This window comes from Sciurus vulgaris, assembly GCF_902686455.1.
Source record: "Sciurus vulgaris genome assembly, chromosome: 11".
NCBI classification, from domain to species: Eukaryota; Metazoa; Chordata; class Mammalia; order Rodentia; family Sciuridae; genus Sciurus; species Sciurus vulgaris.
Window position 1 is genome coordinate 51,780,014 of NC_136472.1, and position 18,989 is coordinate 51,799,002.

Genomic DNA, 18,989 nt, shown 5'->3' on the forward strand with positions numbered 1-18,989 from the left:
TTGGGTCTATTTCTGGATTTTAATTCTGCTCTGCTAATCTATATATTCTTGTGTTGGTAATTATTTTAGTTACAGAAACTTTATAGAATGTTTTCACATCTAGGCTGCTTGAACTTCAATGTGAGTTTTTTCCCACAGTATCTGTGGATAATTGTGCTTGCTTTTCCATGTGAACAAGTGAATCAGCTTCTCCAGCTTAAAAAACATCTTAGCCATGTTCTAAGGAATTGAGTTAAAATTACAATGAATTTATGGAAAAAGAAAAAATTTTAAATTTTCTTATTTAAGAACATGATATGACTTTCAATTTGTTTAAATCATTTGTTACATGGTTTACATTTTTTAAAAATAAATCCTTTTCAAATGTCCTGCACATTAGTTGTTGCTCCTGTGTATTTTCTTATCTATATTATTTACTATTAGAACTGGGGATTTTTCTTTCATTATATTCTGAAAATATAATTTATTAGAATTGGCTCAAGAAGAGAGAAATCTAAACAGCCTGATTTCCACTGAAGAAATAAATTGTAAGACTACTGCGCTGTGACTCCTTATCCTCTACCCAGATGGTCTCCTAGTGGGAATGTGTTGCTGCACACGTGGTCCATCTGGTGAACCTGTACATTTTAACATAATTACTTTTACATGCATTAAGAACTTGCTTTTAAGATGTAATCCATACAAAATCATTGCAAACAAAATAATTTTAAAGTATCAAACATATCAATCAAAACAGTAAGCAAACTATAACATATACACACACATATATATACATATTATACACAAACACACACAAAGAGTGTGATTATAGTATATCAACCCAAAATATTATATGGCACAAAATGATAGTAAAATAGACAAATACATACAATAGTATGTCATAAGTTCCTGGAAACACTCAATGAGTGAAATTTTTTTTTTTTTTTTTGGTGCTGGAGACTGAACCCAGGATCTCATATAGGACTCCAGTTAAAATAAAACAGTTACAAAAATAAAAAATAAAAGGTCAGTAGGCAATTAAGAAATCTGATAAAACAGTGCTTTGGCAATGGTGTACAGAAAGATCATCATATTCACATACAGTTTATGGAAAGACAAGATAGCAGCACCAACACCATGAAGGGTATACCCTTTTTGACTCTGGGAGTCCTCTGCCAGGAATTAATTTTAAATTGTACTCACATACGTAAAAAATATTTTTATCACATACAATATTATTTCTAAAAAAAAAAATTGGAGCAATGTATGCACATTCTTACATTGGATATATGAATTATTAAAAATATTAGTGAAAAGATACTCAACATCACCCATCATCAGGGAAATGCAAATCAAAATTACCATAAGATGCCTGCTCAGACCCACTAGAATAGTTAAAAAAAAAAAAAAAAAAAAAAAAAAAGAATAGAGGGGGAAAAAAAAGGAAGGTTCGTAACAAATGATCTCCATGAAAAAGTCGCTGAGTGAAGAAAAGTACAGAAGGGTGTGTGTGTGTGGGGGGGTGCATATAATACTTCAATAAAATGTGTTTTCTGTAAAACTACACATATATACATACATATATAATGTACACATATACATATGCATGCACACATGTACAATTTTTATTTAATCCTCACTTTGCGAATGAGGACAGAGAGCTTCTGAGAGGGAAAGAAAGAGGTTCAGAGTCATACAGCTGGTAAATTTGAGAGCTAGTATGCAAACATTGATCTTCTTCTAAAGCCTATATTTTAATTATATTTTAAATTGTACTTTATTACATCTAGTCCAAAATTCAGCAAATGATCAGATACACTAAAATTTGACAGAATCAAACAGATGAAAATAACAAAATAAAATTATTTTATGAAATAATCAAGAAGCTGATTTACCTTTAAAAAAAAAGGAAAAAAATAAACTAATATAACTGTAGATAATAACCAGAAGCATAAAAAGGCACCTAACTGGGAGCTTCCTCAATGGACTACAAATAGAAATTAATTACGAGTGGGTAAAAACAGGATTAAAAGCTACCCAAAGTTAAATTAATTTGAGATACCATATGGTCCCCACAGGAGCTTATGAACTGAAACAATATTAAGAAAGGAAGGAAGCAAAGGAGACAGGGAGAAATGAATGAAAGAAGAAAAGAAGAAAAACATTTTTCATTTCAAGTACTTTCTTGAAAAATAAACCTCCCCTATGTGATACAGAAGCTGATGCTTTGATACCAAGTTTGTTATCTAATGGTGATAAAAGCAAGGAGAAAAACAGTGGTAAATTTAGGAAAAACTGTATAATTTCATAAATTTATAAATAATTTATATTTAAATAATTTCATGACCATATCCTGTTACAGCAAACAAACCATATAACATATACATATATATATGAGAAATAGTGTGAATTAATAGGTAGCTAATGGGTCCCACCCAAATTCCTAACTCATTCTATATTAATATACTGGTACTCAAAGTGTGATAACAGGAAAGGACACTAAACTAGAGTAAAAAAGCCTCAGGGTTTTCAGTTGTGTGTTTTGAAGAAGTCATCAATCTACTGGTTTGAAATAAAGTCACTCTACATGTAAAATGAAGGTAAGTACTGCCTAGATATAAGTACATTACACAGTGACAAAGAAAAAACATATTTGAAAGTTATCTATAAATTATCAAATGCTTTTTAAATGTATGATATTATAATATCTAAATCTAATCATAGTGTAATAAAATGTATCCTGAATCATTTAAATACACAAAACTCACCAAGGCATAGAAAAGATGCATGTTCTATATTATAGAAAGCAAGGATTGTTCAAACTACTTCTGATAAGCTTTCTACATAGAAATAAAACACTTCAGTTATGTTTCTAATGTTTTAAATTACAGTGTAATAAATATATATTAATTTTACTAATTCTTCAAAAAAATTTAAAAGCTCTAGATTATTTGTTAATTATGAAAAATCTTTTCTTACATGTGCTTTAAGAAGTAAAAATCTGAGCGGGCATGTTGCCACATGCCTATCATGCCAGTGACTTAGAGACTGAGGCATGAAAGATCACAAGTTCAAGGCGAGCCTCAGCAAATTAGCAAGGCCCTAGCAACTTAGTGAGAACCTGTCTCAAAAAAATAAAAATAAAACGGTCTGGGGATATAATTCAGTAGTAAGTAGCCCTGGGTTCAATCCCTATACTAAAAAAAGAAAGAAAATAAAAAGTTAAAAATGTGCAATATTTTACATTACAGTATACTTTTGGCAAACAAAACTTATCACATACTGATAAAAAAAGAAAAGGGCATTTTGGGCAAAGTACAAAAGAAAAACACCCTGAACTCATTAACAAGCCCTTTTTTTATTCTGGCATATTCTCTCAGTAAAAGGTATAGGTGGAAAAAAATAAAGTAATTAAATGTTAAGTGTTTTTCATGGTACTTTGAAAATATGCAACATATACAATACTGTTATACTAAAAAACCAGAAGCAAAAAGTGTTCAGTTCTGTGAAAATTAAATACTTAATTTTCTAATAATTCACTCTTATGATTACTAATACTTGAGCCCTTGTAGTACTTTCTTACCTACTATAAGACAGAAGTCTACTCAGAAGCATACTGAAGGAAAACCTCTAACTTTCTTAAATTCCTTATGGTACTCATATTATTAAGAGGGCTCAAAGACAAGGAGGCTGTTTTTATAAGAAAAATCATAGCATTTTAGAACCAAAAGGGATTTAAAAAAATTTTACAGGTAAGGCCCAGAAAGACCCTCACCACTTTTCCTATATCATCTATTTAGTTTCTGATTAGCCAAGATTAGCAATTCCCAGACCAATTATATACTTCATTTCTACACTATTAAACAAATAAAAAAATAAAAATCTGGGTGAAATCCAACTGGAAATAAAAAAAATACTTAATACTAATATAATTTGCATCACTGAAAACAAAGTACTTTTTTTAAGAAATACACACTAAATTGTTTCTAGCATGAGTACAAATATAAAAACTGAAAAAAAATGATTAGTCTCCATTATAATAACATAAGATAAACAAAAGAGTTAAGTACAAAGAACTGATTGTAGCTACCATTTTAAAACTAAAAATAATTTACTTGTCTATGATGGGAATCAGCAAAACACACACACATACAGCACTATAAATCTTTCACAATGGGTAATTCTTTGCACAAAAGATCAGAGCACAATACAAATTTTAGGACATTCCTCCCTAAGCTAAGTCACAAGTAAAACACTGCTTTTTAGCAAAGACATAAAAAATGAAAAGACAATCCAGATTATGTCCTACATATTATAAAAATTAAGAAAAGTTGTTCTCAAAAACAAAGGGTTTTTATTCACTGTAATATTATGTAAAGCCCATGAAATAATGTTAGAAAAGAATCTTTTAAAATGGAGATGAGAGGAATTATAAAATCCTGATATGTTCTCAATATACAGATTCTCGAAATGAAAAGAGTAGGAAAACATTTCCAAGCAAAGCTATACAAATAGCAGATCACAATTTTTTACTAAATTAGTGGACTCATTTCTAATGAGGAGGAAAAAACAGAAAACTTGAATTTTTAAGTAACCATGCCAATGTAGACAGGGACAAAAAGGGATAGAGGAAAAGAGGAAGAGATGAAAAGTGAAAAAAATTCATAAGGAAGAAAGAACAAATGATACGAACTTCAAACATACATATGTACTATCATATCTGAAATAAGTGAGTATTAAAACTATAAAATATGAAGTTTTATACAGGGGTAAATTAATAACATTATTAAAAGAAGGCATATTAAATAAATTCTACCTTACAATATTTAACTCTGCTTACTAATACCTTCTTAAGATTATTAATTTTTAACTACTTAACACAAGCTAGAACAGTGATATGGGCTTATCTGATTTGAGGCTTGAAATGAGGCTTATCTGATACATTTAAAATTCACAGGAATTATTATAAATTATCTAGATAAACAAAGTTTACCAAAGCTATGTCACAATAATTAATGACTTTCAATTTTAAAAAAGACTATATTGAATGACAGCACCAATCAGCATTTTTGTTATCAGAATCCTACACCATAAAAGTCTTCCATGAAATAAACCTTGGGTATGTTAAATCAACTGCTATCACAATGATGACTGCAAAGGGGATTTCGAATGCCCAAGAACAACATGAAATGTACAATTCTATAACCCAGGCTACTCACCTTATCTTTGAAGATATGTGGATTTTGGTATATAAAATCTCTGTAGCTTTCCGTTCGTACTTTGTCCTGCAGTAGAGAGGGAAACGTCATGTTTACAGGGCAGTGTGAATAAATAAAAAAATTTTGGAAGATTTTTGCTATTTTATGATGCATTGCTAGTTTCTACGGTTACATTCTACCTGGAAAATCAGCTTTTCTTTTTCCTTAAGGAAAACAATAAAGAATAGGAATAGCAACAACACACAAAGCATTTATTTTAAAAAATACACTGAAAGTCAAATAAGATCTAACCACAGTCTTTTAAAGATGTACACAATTTTCTCTTTACGTGCATTATCACTACAGGACTTCAAGTGATAATTAAAGCCAAGAGATGTTTTTCTCATTTAAGTAGAGCCTGGAGTGTCAAGACTGACTCCCTGCTCTACGGCTCTATAAAATAAGGAGAGAAGTAACAAAACAGATAAATGTAAAAGTTGCAGGTGCACATGAAAAATGAAGCTAAGCTGAGCATGTTTTTCTAAGAAAATCATTATCAGTGCCTATCTGATTTATAATCCTATTTTGTTTCTAGAGATTTCTATAGTAGGAAATGATGCTTAAAAGCCTGAAACCTGAAAGTAAATCATTCAAACCCTGCAGCTCACATTATGAGATTCTATACTCCCAAGTCCCATGTGAACTGTGACCCAGGTAGGTTTTCAACATTCTAACATTTACAATGGCTCATGAGCAGAGCTCATTCCCTAGGTTGAGACACACAAGAGTCTGCAAGTAAGGCATTTAAGAGTTTTGCTACCAAGTAAATAAAATATGAGTATGATAAAATTAAATATCACAAAATGAGAATTCTAATTGTGGGTTTCACACTAGGTTAAAAAAAAAGTAGTTGACCCTCTGTATCTATGGTTTTCACATTCGAGAATTTAACCAACTATAGAGAGAAAATATTTAAAAACAAATAATAACTCTGGGCATTGTGGGATGCACCTGTAATCTAAGAAATCATGGAGGCTCAGGCAGGAGGATCAAGAGTTCAAGTCCAGGTCCAGCAACAGAACAGGAAACTGTTTCAAAATTTAAAAAAACAAAGCTCAAGGATATAGCTCAGTGGTACAGCACCCCTGGGTTAAATACAAGTACCACTAAAAAAAAAAAAAAAAAAAGAGAGAGTAAAAAGAGAAAGAAAAGAATTGCATCTATGCTGAATATGTACAAGACTTTTCTTGTCATGATTCCCATATAACCACTCTTTACACAGTATTTATATTGCATTAGGAGTTATAAACAAAACAGAGATGATTTAAAGGTATACAGCAGGATGTGTGTAGACTATATGCAAACACTACCATCATTGTATATAAGAGCCAGGAGCATCTGCAGATTGCTCTCTGGGTTTTGATACCAATCCCCAAGGATACCAAGTAACAACTGCAGTTACAATAAATACCAATATTATCAAAATGTTACACAAATCAACCCCTCAGAAAACATTTTTATGTCAATATTGAGACTTTTAGTTTTTAAGTTCTTTTAAGAATTACTAAGAGAATCTAATGTTTAAATAAATCTATTAAATATTCAAACAAATTTAAATATACTAATTATCTAAGTTTATTCCAAATGGTTCTTTTTTAAACCATATCATTTTTATACATTTTTATCTTTTTTTATACTCTTCTCATCCTATAACCAGTGATCCTTGCTGAAACAAGAAAACCTACAAAGAGCAAACATCGGTCATGATCGCAGTCACTTGGAAAGCTCTCACCAATCACCCTGCCTCACCACCACTCCAACTTAATCAATAGAATCCCACTGCTCTCCTAACTCCACGCACTGCTGCTCGACTGAACTACAATCCTTCAATCTGGCTCTCTCTCATATATATTCATATGATTTTGTTCAGATGCTCACCCCAATGCAATGAAATCCAAAGTATACCAAACACAGTAACCTGCACCTAACAGCTTAAATTTAATAACTGAATTTTTGAAAGAAAAATATAGTAAATGTGAAAATGCAAATAAAAACTAACCATCACAATCATTCTAAAAATTTATTCTAACAAAAGACAAACACACCAATACAAAACAAAGTAATAATTACATTTACAATTATTTTTTGCATCAACTTATTAAAACTAAAAAAACAACAAAAAAGGGTTCAAATACTTAGGAGCGTGATAATAACGCAAGATGAGTAAAGTGTCATGGAATTACTATAAATACAAAAAAATTAAGAATGAGGCTAAAGGTAACAGTTTACATACTATGAATTGTGCATATACAAATAACAGTATGCTTTTAAATTCATAGGTTTGTTAAGGTGGACAGTGAGCATGAGTTATGTGCAGAAAAGATGAGGAGACTAATAAAGGAAAACTACTAAAATTTCAAATTATTAATAAGTACTAGGATCTGTGATAAATACACACCCAGTTCAAGGTTTCCCTTGAAAATAACAGTGAGGCATTGCAAATTTTTATTAGTCAGCAAAAACTATCCTTCAAAAAGATAAAAGTGGCAAGGGATTTTCAACTGTATCTCTGGAATTCAAAAACGTTATCTTCATCCCCAATTAAGAAGTAAGGGGTAGGGCTGGGCACAGTGGCGCACTCCTGTAATCCCAGAAGCTCAGGAGGCTGAGGCAGGAGGATCACAAGTTCAAAGCCAGTCTCAGCTATTTAGCAAGACTCTGTCTCAAAATAAAAAACTAAAAAGAGAAGAAACAGCGGGTGGGGATCTCATGAAAATCAAAGGGAGATCAGCAGAGCAAAGGGACTAGAGGGTGAAAGCTAGAGAGGGAGAAGGTAAGTGCTAGGGAGTGATATTGGCCAAATTATACTGTTACATTGTGTGCATAACACATCTCATCATTATGTTCAACTGTAATGCACCAATAAAAAACGTAGAAAGAAAACAAGATTACAAACTACTTTTATTTAAAGTTATAATCAAAACACATGCCAAAAAAGTGGCAACAACAGAAAATCAAAATCATATTCTATTAAAGCAAGGTCAATGTAAGCATAAAAGTAAGTTCTATATAAATAGGGTTTCCCAATTTTAAATTACTTATAAAAATTAGGTAAGATTCTAATGGTAGGTAAGCTTGAACAGTTTATGCTAAGAATTGTTCTAGTAAGAAACAGAAGAAATAGAGCTTAAAAGTCAAGCTTTTTATTAAGCTTATAACATAGCAAAATACACAATGGCGAAATACTTCTTTGAATCTAACATATCCATATTTCCTATGAACGTTTAATCGAATCATCTCCAAGAGACAATTACATTGCACAACAGCTAAGAGAGACTGAGACTAAGGCACAGAGAATTAATAAGGATTCTTAAGTGATTCTCTGAAAGGGTACAGATGGCACTGGAATCTTCAAGCTGGAATTACTTTTTCTTTTTTCTTTCTTTCTTTGGAACTTCTTAAATCTATATGTATACCAAAAGGACTTAAAGATAACTGGTCAGGTGTGAAGATTCTTTAGTTGTTGACATAAAGCTATAAGTATTCAGGATAGATTTGTCAATGCTTAAAATGGATTTCCTTGAAAATTATACTGACAACACTTTCATCTACTGAAGTCTCAGTGACCTTTAATGTCTGAAAAAGCCAGGACGAGTGCTGTACCAAGGGTATTAAAGGTTTATGTCATTTAAATTAATGGGGTGATTTAAAATGACAAACATGAGCCTAGATGAATTTCTTTAAAGAAAATATTCTATCACATGCCTGTAGCCTCAGCTATTTAAAAAGCTGAAGCAGGAGGCTCTCAAGTCTGAGGCCAGTCTGGTCAAATTAACAAAAAGAACTCCTGGGTTCAATACCTAGTACCAAAAAAAGAGAAAATATTCTAGATATAATAAAATTAACTTGAACAAAGAAAATGGAGTTAAGTCAACGTTTTAAAATAAAAATACTGGACTTAAAATAATTTATTACTTATAAGACGGGTGTTATTAGTAATTTTATGCCATTACCCAAATGACATGAAAAAGTACAACCATGACATGTAATTAGTAATCACATGACATTGCTTCAAAAACTCTACATGATTATAATTACTATGAATCAACAAACTTCCATTTTCATTCTGCAAAACTGATTCAACAAAAAACATATATGTTATTAAATGTCCCTGGCTATTTAAAAATGCATGTTTCAGGGAAACTTAGTTTTGGGACTTCCATTAAACAAAACAATCTTTAAAGAGAGAATTTAGGAAGGGACTTTTGTTGACCAGTTTTAAAACAAAAAAGGTAATGGTGACATCTAAAATTCCCAGAGATAAATACCCAAAGATTTATATAGTTTTTACAATCAAAAATAATTGTTTTATGCTAGTTAGACATTTTCAGGTTTTTTTTTTTGTTTTTGAGATAGGATCTCATTATGTTGCCCAGGCTAGTCTGGGAACTCAGGGATTCAACAGATCCTTCTGCTTCAGTCTCCCAAGTGGTGGGACTATAGGTGTGTGACACCATGTCAGCCAGTATTTTCAGTTTTACCAAATTAAAAATCTTGATGTTTTAATTAATAATACTTGATGAAACATATAATTACCAGGTATAGCTAGAACTTGGCTTCTATTTTATATGGACATTACCATATAAATTATGGTAGGAAAATTAAAACCAACCAGATTTAAATATCTGATTTGACCAATTTAGGAAATATTCCTATGTATCAATGATATCGACTATAAAAGTCATGCCATAACAATTTTGAGATTATTAAACTTTATATAAAAAATTTGCCAACTCAGCATTGCTATTTAACACACTAAAAGTAATCATTTTCTTTGCAGATTAAAAATAAAAGTATACTGTAATTATTCCTATTTAATATAATAGGTGCTCTTAGGAAGACCAAAATCTTGAAGCAGTTTTTTCCAATGTTCTACATATGCAAATTGATTTTAAAATAAGATTAATAATGATCTTAACTATAATTTACAATGATTTTGAGGCTCTATAATCCTACCACAAGATTAGCTATTAAGTACCAAAGAGGTTTAAAAAGCTGTTTTTACAGAGGGAAAAAAAAAAAAATTGTTCTCATGTATTAAGGAAACACCTGTTCTATTTTTCCTTTAGAATGGATGTGGCAGATTTGTGCTCTTTTCTAACCTTTAGCATTTCTTCATGTATCCCATAATGCCCGTATGAGCTGAAATAAACACCGTCCTCATCCTCCTGGAGGTCTGCAATGGCAGTAGATGACGAGCAGGTTCTGACATCTGCGTTCATCACAAAATCCTGAGCAAATTGTCTGTAATCAATTTGAAATACACCCTTGAGACAGGTTTATTGGACCATGAAAAAAGGAAAGGCTAGAGGTTGAGGAGGAGGAAGGGGGAGGAGTGGAGTGGAGAGGGTGATGAACCTCTTAAATCACATTCTCTCTTAAGCAACCCAAAGCTCCCCCTGCTGGATCTTAAGCGGTGGCATACTAAAACCCGGCGGTGAGCATTCCTTGTGCAAACCCCAACAGCAGTGCCAACTGCAGATTATGGTTCTTTTTATCTTTCAAGTGAGCAAAACAAGCACATTTTCTTTATTCAAATTTATCATTTCCGTTATTCTAAAATCACCTTTTTTTAGCAGTTGAATCATTTAATATATTTTAACTCTCAGTAATTTTTAAAACTATGTGTTAAACAGGCAGGAAGCAGACCCAAACAGATAATTATTTATTTACCCAACACTACCTACTCCAGCTCTAAACCTCAGTTCCTTTATTGATTGTGACAAATTAATAATCCATACAATATTCAAGGGAGAGAAATACAGAGGAGTGGCATGTAGAGATGGTGCTGGTTAAAAGGTTCCAAAGCATAAAAATCATAAACAAGGAAAAGGAACTAAAACTGACACTGTCTTTCAAGCGGACATTTCTAGCCATCAAATAGGTACTCAGGCAATGGCAACTGACTCATAAATCTAACAGGCAAAGCTCCAAGTTACACATGTTTAAAACACAGAATCTCAGGCAAGTCAAAGTAGCATGCACCTGTAATCCCAGGAACTTAGGAGGCTGAGGCAAGAGGATACCACATTCAAGGCCAGACTCAGCAATTTAAGCCCTAAGCCACTCAGTGAGACCCTGTCTATAAAAAAAAAAAAAAAAAAAAAAAAAAGCCAGAATCTCAGGCCCTATTCCAGACCTCCTGAATTAGAATCTACACTAACCAGAATCCCAAGTGATTCATATGCACTTAAACTTTGAGAAGTGCTACACCAGTACAATGTTAACTTACTCACTGGAAAATAGTTCCCACTTAACCTGGATTCCTATTAAATACTACATTATACTTTTTTTTTTCCTTAAAAACAAAAAAGTTCAAAATTGTAATTCCCCCCAAACCTAAACTATACTAATGCTTCCACTTTTAAAAACTTACAATAGAAAAAGTAAAATGAAGAAATAGGAAACAGGAAAATTAAAAGGAAGGCATTAACAAAAACATTCAAAGGGTAACAAGTTAGAACAATCACCATTAATATAAAAATAATTACGAAATATATAAAAGATAAACCCATAAAATTTTATATTAATCAACTAGATCCAAACTCTACAAAAATGCTGTATATCTTTAATGCTACTAAAAATGAATTTCCTCATTGTGCTTTCTTGCATATGAAGTGTTCTATATTCTATCTTGCCATTAGCTGTGTGATTTGAAGGATCTAAACAATACATTTTCTATAAAACTGATAAATTACTTTATTCTTTGCAGATCCTCACGTGCTCTAGCTAATGCAGCTTCAGCCGACAGTGCCCTGGCTTCCATATGTTTCAATTTTTCAACGACAGATGTATTTTCACTGAGTCCATTGGGGTATGAGAAAGGGACTGACGCTGGTTCATAAAGGTCTTCCACATCTAAAGGAATAAATGGACATTTTCATCAGGCCATCTTATAGCAATGAAATGAACATAGATATGTTAGGAATATATCTATATTCCTAAGATATTGAACACATAAATATATCAATTATATTAAACCAAATACAGGAAGAAAAGGGAGGGAAAAAACCCTAATATGTATTGATTACCAGGTAGCTCTCAAGTGCACATGCATTACATCTCATTTCATCTTCAAAACAAACCTAAGATGTAAACATTTACCTCTTTTTTAAACACAGGAAAAATAAATTTCAGAAAAACTAAGTGACTAGCCCAAAGTTACTATTAGGGTGTGGGTATGAGATGTTCCTCAAAAAATCTCATGTGGCAATGCCAGAAAGTCCAGAGGTAAAATAATTAGATAGTAGATTCTTCCACATGAGAGATTAACAATTTGAATGAATTACTGTGTGGTAATGTAGGCAGGGAGGGCATAGCTGGAGGAAGTAGGTCACTGGGGGTGTGTTCTTAGGAATTATATATCTTGTTCATGGTTCCTGGCTCTCTTTCTGGTTCTTGGCTGCTATAAGCAGAGTATTCCTTTGCCCTACACCTTTCTGCCATGATGTTCTTCCCCACCTCAAGGCCAGATCAGTGGAGTTGGCCAACCACAGATGGAACCTCTGAAACCTTGAGTCTAGAACTTCTCCTCCTCCATGTTGTTTTTTTCAGGTATTTTGGTCACAGCAATGAAAAGCTGACTGACAAGGTCAAACAGCTGTTTAATGGAAGAGCTAACATTCAAACCCACACCTGTCTTCCTAGCGTTACAAATGCCACCTCAGTCTGTGTTCTTATCTGTAGAACGACATTTCAATACTCCTTAAGGGAAATCCTGGCATTTGTGACAACATGGGTGAACCTGTAGGACATTATTAAAAGTGAAATAATCCAGACACAGAAAGACAAATACTGCATGATCTCACTTACATGTGGAATCTAAAAAATTCTCATTTAAGTAGCAAGTATACTTTTGACTGTCAGTGGCTAAGGGTTGGAGAAATGGACAGATGTTAGTAAAAGGGTACAAACTTTCAGTTATGTATATAACTTTCATTTATCAAATATATCTTAATACATGTGGAGAAAAAAAGATATTCCTTAAAGAGAGTAAGTAGATAAAGAATTCTATATATTCAATAATTTTTTAATCCTGTCAAGGTAAGAGCAGAATCTACAAACTAACATTTTATTACTGATATTAAATACTGGAAATCTTAATTTTAATTTCACCATATATAAAACACTAACTTACTGAAGAAATAACTCCACAAAAATATTAAATAAGGAGCTTATGAATTTTACAAAATCCCAATGTCCACTTAGAAATCTAATTAGCTTTCAGACTGACTTAAAACAATAATAAACAATGCAAATATTACATTTTCTCCTAGGTATAGCATTGGAGGAAATGACTTTAAAAAAAAAAAACAAACAAAAAAACTCTATTCAGTTTCTAGTTGTGAGAACTTATGAAGACACTTCTTCAGAACTGGACAAAATAAGCTGAGCATAGTGGTGCAAGCCTATAAACCCAGTGGTTTAGGAGGCTCAGCCAGGAGGATTACAAATTTGAAGCCAGTCTCAACAACTTAGCCAGGTCCTAAGCAACTTCTAGAGATCCTGCCTCAAAATACAATAATAAAAAGGGTTGGGGATGTCAATCAGTGGTTAAGCACTGTGGGTTCAATCACTGGTACCTAAAAATAATAATAATAATAATAATAAAAGTATTAGGACAAAATATTTAAGCTTAACAAACTCACAATAATATAACTAAAAGATGAACTACTATTACAAAAGCAGTGCAGTATGTCACAGACCTCTAGCCTCTCTCATAGATACTGAGTCATGTTTAAAAATTACTTCGCTATTTATTTCACTAAAAATTAAATAGTACAACAAAATATTTCCAAACTACTTAAGTTTGGAGTACATATTTTCTACTTACTACAATCCTCACTTCTATTTTGTTTTTAAAATTATTCAAACTCTATGGCAAGTCTGTTTTGCTTTCTGCATCAATAAAAATTAGTCATAATAATTTTTAAACATTAATTATTTCAGTAATCATTTATTAAAGGGTAAACTTAACTTGAAAAGAAGAATAGCATATTATATTCTTTCAAGCTTTGCCTTTATTTAATGTTATATTCTGGATATCACTCTATATTTGTTCACAGATATACTAGTTCTTTTTAAGAGGTATACAGTACGCTATAGTGTGGATATATTTAGTATTTTCAACCACTCTCCAAAGTATGGGCATTTAGGTTATTTCCAATATTTTGGAATTATAATGTTGCAACTAATAACTTTGTGTATATATATTTTCAGAATGAGAAGGTGTATCTTCAATATAGATTCTTATGAGTGAGCTTGTTAAGAAGTGTGCACAAGTTGAATATGGTGTTGCACACCTGTAATCCCAGAGACCAGGGAAACTAAGGCAGCACAATCAGGAATGCAAGGGAAGCCTGGGCAACTTGAAAGACAAGTGTCTCAAAAAAATGAAAAAGGGAGTATATACACGGTTTTGGAGGGACTAGGCAAAGGCTGTAGCACAGTAGTAGAACACTTGCCGAGCACCAACAAGGCTCTGTACTCACTCCCTAGCACTACCAAAAAGAAAAAATGAAAGATAAAAAATGAAAAAACAGAGTTTTGCTAAGTACTATCAAATGTCCATTCTGCAAACATGAGAGTGCTTATTTATCCACAGCCTCATCAATAGAATGTGTTATTTCAAAATTTTTTTTCCTGATAGGTAGAAAACGGAATCTGTGCTGTTTTAATTTGCATGTCTCCGAATAATTCTGAACATTTCCTCATAAATTTCACACTATTTTTATATTCTTTTTAGTGAATTATCTGATCATTTTTTTCCCCAATATTCTATCAAATATTTGGTCCCTTGTCCCTGGATTTTTAAGAGTTCTTTAAGGATATTAATCCTGTATGGACTGTTCCAAACACTATAAAAACTTGAAAAAAAAAAATTCAACTAAACCATTTTATTCTTTAGATTTCCTTATTTTTCCCCTCATATTCCTTTTCTGTTCCAAGATCCCATTCAGATTCCACAATACATTTAGTTATCATGTTTACTTAAATCCTTTTGTGCTACAGCAGTTTCTCAGGCTTTTCCTTATTTTAGATAACTTGACTGTTTTAAGGAATCCTGGTTAGGTAGTATATAGAATAAACTCAATTTGTGACTTTCTGGTTTTTTTTCTTAGTTAGACTTGGGTTTTGGCTTTTGTGAGGAAGACACAGAAATAAAGTACCATACCTATTAAATTAAATTAAGGATCTATACTACCAATATGGCATCACTGAAGATGTTGGCTAAGGCAGTGTTTACCAGGTTTTTGCACTGTAAAGTTGCCTTTTATCCCTTCAGTCAGAGTCATTGCCTATTTTCTTAGTTGTCTCCTTTACTAATTTAGTCATCTTTATATTCTAAAGTCAAATACTTACCAGATGCATCATAACTATTTATTGAAAGCAAGCTGTTAGCTTTTCATCTGTGACTTAAATATCTGATAAGAACAACTTAAGAGGAAAAAACAAGTTTATTTTGGGATCATGGTTTCAGAGGTTCCATCCATGGAAAACTGCTCAGAACACCATTGTGGAAGAGCAAGGCAGAAGAAAAATGTACTCCTCAGAGTAGCAGGGAAGCAGAGAGACAGTAGGAGGGAAAAAATAAAAACCCAGAAGCCCACCCCAGTGACCTACTTCCTCTAGCCACACCCCACCTGCCTATAGTTACCACTCATGTAAATCCATTCAAATCAGGATGGATGTTAGGTTCACCTCTGAACATTTCTGCCTAAACACAAGAGCTTTTGGGGGATAACACTGCATATCCAAACCATAAAAGAAATGGAGGTAAAATGGTCAGTAATATGCCTATAGCAAGAACAATGACAAATGTCTCTTCCAACTATCTCATCAATGGCTAGAAGCAGAAATTATTAGAAGACCATACCCATTTGAAGTTCTATTTCCTTTAACAGACCTCATTAAGTATTCCAGATCTTGGTCATGACTTCATGCAAACTCATGTGCAACTTACTCATTTACTAATGACAATAAAGTTTCCTTTACTAAGCATTTACTCTCTGGCAAGTATCATTACCACCTTCTTACAAATTAAAATTAAGGCTAAAAAAAACCTAAACTAATATAATATGACTTTGGATAGTTAAGAGTTCCAGACTGATCTGTATTCATAGTAACACACAACATTAAATATCTGTCATTGATCTGAAAAACTTCCTCCTTTTCGGAATTGTAATATCTTTTCTACTTTTCATACAACTTATCACAATCTATCTTATGTTAAAATACAGGATAATCATTGCAAAAAATAGAAAACATGCCTATCATCAGACTGGGGCTCCCAATGGAGGGCCCATGATTTTCATTTGTTTGCATTGATGAGGTATTTAACACACTACTTTGGTACTGGGAGTGTCCAACAGATGATTATGAATTTAGAAAGTCATAAAGAACACCCACTGGGCATTTGTGTCATTTAACAAAGAGATCACTTTGGTTACTCTGAGAAATGAAATCAAAAGAAAGTTGCTAAAGGAGGGGAGAATGAAGTAGAGAATCACCAAATTTTAGAAGTAGAAAGAATCTCAGAAATTTAGCCCTGAATCCTCATTTTACAGATTTCCTCATTTTAAAACAGAAAGCTTAAGTGCTTTGTTCAAGGTCACATAGTTCCTAAAATCATATTAAACTTCTTACAACCACATCACAATGGCACACAACTCAATGAGGGTACTTCTCAAGGAAATGAAAAGTAATAACCAAATAATTGCTCAAACGCACACTGTCAAACTATTATCTGTTCAGGTATCTCTGTTTAAAACAGTTTTGCTGATTTGAAGAACACAAACTCTCCATCTCTCCTGACTGGCATAAAGAACATGAACTAAAGTAAAAATACAAAAAGAATACTTAATTTCACTCCCATAGATTAGATCTATAAAGTGTAAGGGACCAAGAAAATTTTCACAAGACTCCTGTGCAATAAAGTGTAAATTAAAGCACAGAGCAACTAACTAAATCTCAGTAAACAGAAGTCTTAAGTCAATTATGTGATGTGAGTATGAAACAAAAGTAGAAAATATTACTAAATCTACTTTAAAGATTATTTAAAATCATCATTTAATAACTAAAAAGTATTCTCTCAAGTGTCCATATATTTTAAAATATCCTATACAAAATGTTGAAAAGAACACTTTCTTCTAAATTCCTCCCTGGTAATTGTTAGTATGACTATCAGTTTTTAAGTGATTTAATTTTTCTGTTAAAACCAACTACTTGATGAGATCTTCATAGAATTAAAAAAAGCATCCCTTGCTTATCTTTTGGAAGATATGTTCTAACACGTCAGTGGAGGACTGATACTAAAGGTAGAACCAAATCCTACATACTGTTTTTCCTATATACACACATTTATCATAAAGTTTAATTTACAAATCAGAAACAGTAGATTAACTAATAAAATTAAAAAACTATAATAAAGTCATATGAAAATGATCTCTGTCAAAAAGAGTTGACATGAACACAAGCACTGTGATAATCCAATAAATAAATCCTATAACCAAAATGGCTACCAACTGACTAAGAGACAGGAAGTATATATGGTATGGTGATATGCTGGACTATGCATCCCAGGAGAGAGAGATCTGCATGGCACAACATTAAATCATGCTACTCAGGACAGTACACAATTTAAAACTCATGTTTATTTCTGGAATTATCCTTTTAATATTTTTGGATTGCAGGTGACCATGCATAACTGAAACCAGGGAAAGTGACACCAAAGATGGGAGAACTATTTATTTTCCTAAAATACTTCACTTTCATTTTTCTACAACAGATGGTCCCACATTAATTAAAGTAGACACAATATGTTCATCTTACCAAATTGAAGCAAAAGGTCATCTTCTAATACTGGCTTCAAATATTCTTCTTTCTCCCAGGGCACTGGGTTGTATATGGAATTCATATACTCAACTGTAGGATTCTGGATGTAAAATTAATTGCATGTTTTATTTATTGCATGTAATCATGAATTCCCTTGGTGAAAAACCAGGTAAATTAAACAAAAAAAAAAATCAAGTTTACATTGCAAAATATTGTATACATCTCTATATAAGGAGACTGTATTCAACTGTTATTTTAGTTTTAATGTGGAGTTTTATATTTTTTGGATTTAGGGAAAGTGACAATATATTCATTTAAGTAGGACAAAAAAAAAAAAAAAAAAAAAAAGTTAAAAAGAGTAAGCAAAGTACCTGAAATCACACTAGAAATTATTTTATTTTTGTTTGTGATCTTTTTTTTGGGGGGGGGGGGTGCTGGGGATCGAACCCAGGGCCTTGTGCTTACAAGGCAAGCACTCTACCAACTGAGCTATCTCCCCAGCCCTAGAAATTATTTTAGATTTTTTAAAACACTATTAGTATTTCTCTTTATCTGACAATGAATTAGTTTTTTGCATAGTACTAATTCAACTCTGGATTAAAAATAACACTCTAAATATATGTACATGTTTATTTGGTGCTTTATTGTGCTAGTTTCTAAAATTCATGATTCCTACAATATGACAAATGCTAGATTAATAACATTTCTTTGTATACCCTTGAATAACCAGTGCAGTGATAAGCACTGTTATATTTCTTAAATTTCTAAAAAAAAATGATAAATTAAGCTGCCAACTTACCTTAAGTCTAATGAAATTTATTAGTTTAATGTATCCATAAAATTCAAGTCCTAAAGGGAAAAAAGATAATTCAATTTTAATGAGTTTTGTTTATATCAATTTGTTCTAAGGGCTCCTCT

The 18,989-nt window shown here is 32.2% G+C and overlaps 1 protein-coding gene across 1 annotated transcript in view; it reads right to left on the reverse strand.

The window, feature by feature from the left end:
* Positions 1-18,989, reverse strand: part of PRMT3 (protein arginine methyltransferase 3) — a 132,861-nt gene that overhangs the window by 110,279 nt on the left and 3,593 nt on the right. Inside the window, exons 4-8 of the mRNA XM_079101862.1 lie at positions 18,871-18,920; positions 18,069-18,171; positions 11,936-12,095; positions 10,340-10,481; positions 5,199-5,264 (exon numbers count right to left, since the gene is read on the reverse strand). Of these exons, the coding sequence (XP_078957988.1) occupies positions 5,199-5,264; positions 10,340-10,481; positions 11,936-12,095; positions 18,069-18,171; positions 18,871-18,920 (521 nt within the window). The remainder of the gene's footprint in view (positions 1-5,198; positions 5,265-10,339; positions 10,482-11,935; positions 12,096-18,068; positions 18,172-18,870; positions 18,921-18,989) is intronic.